General features: G+C 33.3%; 1 protein-coding gene across 1 annotated transcript; it reads left to right on the forward strand.

Moving 5' to 3' along the window:
- Nucleotides 1-252: 252 nt before the first annotated feature.
- LOC111392441 (berberine bridge enzyme-like 18) lies at nucleotides 253-1,966 on the forward strand. Its single transcript, XM_023017791.1, has one exon. The coding sequence runs from the start codon at nucleotides 288-290 to the stop codon at nucleotides 1,902-1,904; it is 1,617 nt and encodes a 538-aa protein (XP_022873559.1). The 5' UTR covers nucleotides 253-287; the 3' UTR covers nucleotides 1,905-1,966.
- Nucleotides 1,967-4,255: the final 2,289 nt, after the last annotated feature.

The raw sequence follows: 4,255 nt of genomic DNA on the forward strand, positions 1-4,255 counted from the left end.
GAAAAATACAAGGGGCGAGCACGAATACGACATTTCAACAATCTGTACCTATTATTTCTTAATGACTTCTTCACCAAGGCCATGAAATTACCCTGGTCCGCACACCATCTTGGAGGGAAAAAAAACTGGGTTTCAAGTTTTACGATCCTAACATGAAGTTCGTGGCTTATCCCTTATCCATAATAATTCAAAATTCATTTTCATACTCAACCAGAAAAGTCATTGAGAAACGTCTATATATACATGCAACTTTGTACATAAATATGTAACAAATTAGAAGCAAAAAAATGAAAAATATGGTGATCTCAGGTAGTACATTCCCATTTTCTCTTTTGGCATTCATATTAATTTTGGGAGCTTCTTCTGCTTTTAACAAAGATGATTTTTTTGAATGCCTTACCCTTCAGTACCAAAAATCCAACTCCGAAACTGATTCCATTTACACCCCAAAAAACGCATCATATTCATTTGTTCTCCAATCTGCAATACACAATCTAAGGTCGGAATCAAACTCCGCCCAGAAACCTGTCGTTATCATTACACCGGAGCATGAATCTGAAATTCAGGCAGCAGTTTATTGCTCAAAAAAACTTAAGATTCAGCTAAGAGTGCGAAGTGGTGGACATGATTATGAGGGACTTTCATACGTTTCTGAAACTCCTTTTGTCATTGTGGATATGAGAAACATAAGATCAATATCCATCGACAAAGAAAAAAACACCGCGTGGGTTCAAACAGGTGCAACACTTGGTGAACTTTATTACACAATTGCTAAAAATAGCAAGACACTTGCTTTCACTGCCGGCGTTTGCCCAAATGTGGGTGTTGGAGGGCACTTCAGTGGCGGAGGATATAGCATGATGTCTCGTAAGCACGGCATTGCTGCAGATCACATCATTGATGCCAAACTAATTGATGCTCATGGCCAAATTCACGACCGAAAATCCATGGGAGAAGATCTCTTTTGGGCCATTAGAGGAGGTGGAGGAACCAGTTTCGGGATTGTGGTTGCATTTAAAGTGCAGTTAACTGTTATACCAGAAACTGTGACTGTTTTCAATGTTACAAGAACTTTAGAACAAAATGCAACCCAACTAGTGCACAGATGGCAATATGTTGCTGACAAAATTGATGAAAATCTTTTGTTAAGACTCTTTTTAAGAAGCATCAACTCTTCAGGAAGGAGGACAATAGGAGCATTTTTCACTTCTTTGTACCTAGGTCGGGTTGATGATCTCCTTCCAGTAATGCAAAAGAAATTTCCAGAATTAGGTCTGGTGAAAGAAGATTGTACAGAAATGCCGTGGATAGAGTCCACACTGTATTTTGCAGGTTTTCAGGGCCAATCACTGGACGTTTTGGTGAATAGAACTGAACCTTTCCCTCCTGAAGCTTCCACGCCGTTTTTCAAAGGAAAATCCGACTATGTGAAGCAACCAATCCCAGAAAATGGTCTCGAAGGCATATGGGAATTTCTTAACAAAGAAGACGCAAATAGAGCTGAACTGCAATTCAGTCCATATGGGGGAAGAATGAACGACTTCTCGGAATCAGAAATTCCTTTCCCACATCGAGCAGGCAATATATTCATGATCCATTATCGTGTAGGCTGGAATTTAGAAGAGAATGCAGACTCAGGAAGGCATATGAAATGGATCCGGGAGCTTTACAGTTTCATGGCTCGTTATGTTACAAAATCTCCAAGAGCTGCATATTTCAATTACAGGGATTTGGATCTTGGAATGAACAATAATGAGGTTAAGCCGAGCTACAAAGAAGCAAGTGTTTGGGGAGTTAAATATTTCAAGAACAATTTCAAAAGATTAGTTCAAGTCAAAAGTAAGGTGGATCCAACTAATTTTTATAGGAATGAACAAAGTGTTCCACCTGTATCATCGTGGTAAAAGAACTATATATATTGGTTTCGATATTTATTTATTGAATAAAAAGAATGTATCGTGAATAATTTATTATGTAAAATAAAAACATGATTTATGAATAATTTACCAATTGATTTTCTTAGTTGCATTAGTCTGCATTGATTGCACCGAAAGTTTAGGTATCATTCTAATCGCCAAATAATGGGGGGAAAAAACATGAATCGCACAAAATATATGGACTATAAGAGCATTTTCAAGATACTATTTAAAAGTGAGATACTCTTTAATTTAAAGAGTCAAACTCTAAAAATAAACTCCAAAACATTCTTTATTTTAACTATTAAAAACACAATACGGGTTAGCTCTCTACTTTTGGAGAGTCAAGTTTCTATTTATATTTTATCTAGAACACATTTAATAAATAGCAATTTTCAGTATTTCATACTTAAATTATTTATATTACAATGAATATGTTTAGCTATTCACACACACATTAATTGAAAAAGGAGAGGAAAAAAAAAAAAGGAATGTTGAAAGAAGTAAATAAAAATTAAATGAAGAATTTGTTGGATTGTATAAAAATAATTACTTTTCAAATTTAAAAATATTATTTATTATAATCAAGATGATCTTTAAAAATAAAGAGTCTCTTGAATAAATTATCAGTTGGTATTAATTATTAGTGTGGTGTTAAAATTATAAGGTGCTAATAGAAAAACCCAAACATAGGCATTGGTGATTTTTATGTGTAAAAGAAATTCTTTATTGGGCTAATAATAAGTGCATTTTACATATTATTTAGGCAACAAAACATGAGGAATTGTTCGTTAATATATTGGAATATGACTTAATTCTATATAAATTGTGTTTTGTAAGATAACATTAATGAACATGGTGGAATTTAGGAAAAACAAGTGAAATGATTAAAATGGAGGAAAATCAAGGTTTAGGGATCAAAGAACAAATAGTTAAAAGATGATCTAGAAGAAGAAATGGAGATGTGAAAGAGTCAAAGATCAATTGAGTAAAGAAATAAAGTACTTCGAAGAAAAAGAAGTAAGAAAAGAGATTAAGAAACGAGAAAACAGAGTTCAGGAGCCAAAACCCAAAAATTGGGATTGTTCCTCATGCTATACAGTTGCATAGCTTGTTTAAGCACGTGGTCGCATGGCGGGGTGCAGGAAGTTCCAAATCTGAAATTGGCTGAATTATTCTATAGCACGCAAATGTACTATGTAGTAGCGTAGTACAATTTTGAAGGAAAATTTCTTTATATGAATCAAATTCTTATGGAAACAATATTGGGGACATCATTTAAGGCCTAGGGCCATCCATAAATGAAGGAAGACACATTCTAACTTATTTTTTGAAGCATAGAAGGAGGCATGAACGATCATGATTGATTTCAAGACTCGAAGATTCAATTTGAGATTTATTTGGGTGACGTCGATTTTTCAATATATCTTTTTTTAGGCCTTGTAATATGCCAGGCTCGATTTCTTTGTATTAGGATAACAATAAACCTTGTAATATAAGTATTGGTCTTTAATTTTATATATTTGAAGTTGAAAACACGTTTTTGGATTTTGAACGGTTAACACAATTATCTTTTCTCCACGGTTATTGTGCACGGTAGTTGTATGAATTTGATGGCTTCTTTTTTGCATTCAAAAAAGGAAAATATGCTCGACATATGGTAAATGGTCGTAAGGGTCTGATAGGGGATGAAAATATTCCACTAAACTCTATTTGAATTTTTAAGTCTTCATAAAGATTCATACATTCTTCTACATTCGCATCCATCACAGAAATATAGTCGAGTAATTTATAAGAGTAGGTTTGTCATTCATTAGAGCACATCAACTTGCATTCAAGATAATTTGCATTTACTTAAGTAATTTACTCATAATTGCATATTTTATTTATAATTTTGTCACTAACAAACATATCACATTATTATTATTTCAGTTAAGGTCGTGATAATTAAAATTGAATTAAATCAATCTCTGCGAGATGACATTTGGACTCAAATTCACTTTATTATTTGTTAGTGAATAGCACACTTGCAGTGGTTTTAAATTGATAGACATTTTCGTGAACAAGTTTTTGGCGCAAGAGGAATTAAGTTTTAGTTTGATTTTACTTATCTTGGCACTAATTTGAATATTTTTTATTTTTTAGATTTTCTGTATTAGATATCTAAGTATTACCATTGTTATTCTTTTAGGTCTTATAAGCAAAGGTTGATTGACAATAAACTAATTCCAGTCGATCTAGAAATCGAACACACATTTCATCATAGGCTAGCAGAAGCAAAATCAACACAACAAAAAGACCAAAAATAGGAGGTACAAATGGCCAAAGAAAATCCACAT

This window comes from Olea europaea, unplaced genomic scaffold (genome assembly GCF_002742605.1).
Source record: "Olea europaea var. sylvestris unplaced genomic scaffold, O_europaea_v1 scaffold93, whole genome shotgun sequence".
Taxonomy (NCBI): Eukaryota; Viridiplantae; Streptophyta; class Magnoliopsida; order Lamiales; family Oleaceae; genus Olea; species Olea europaea.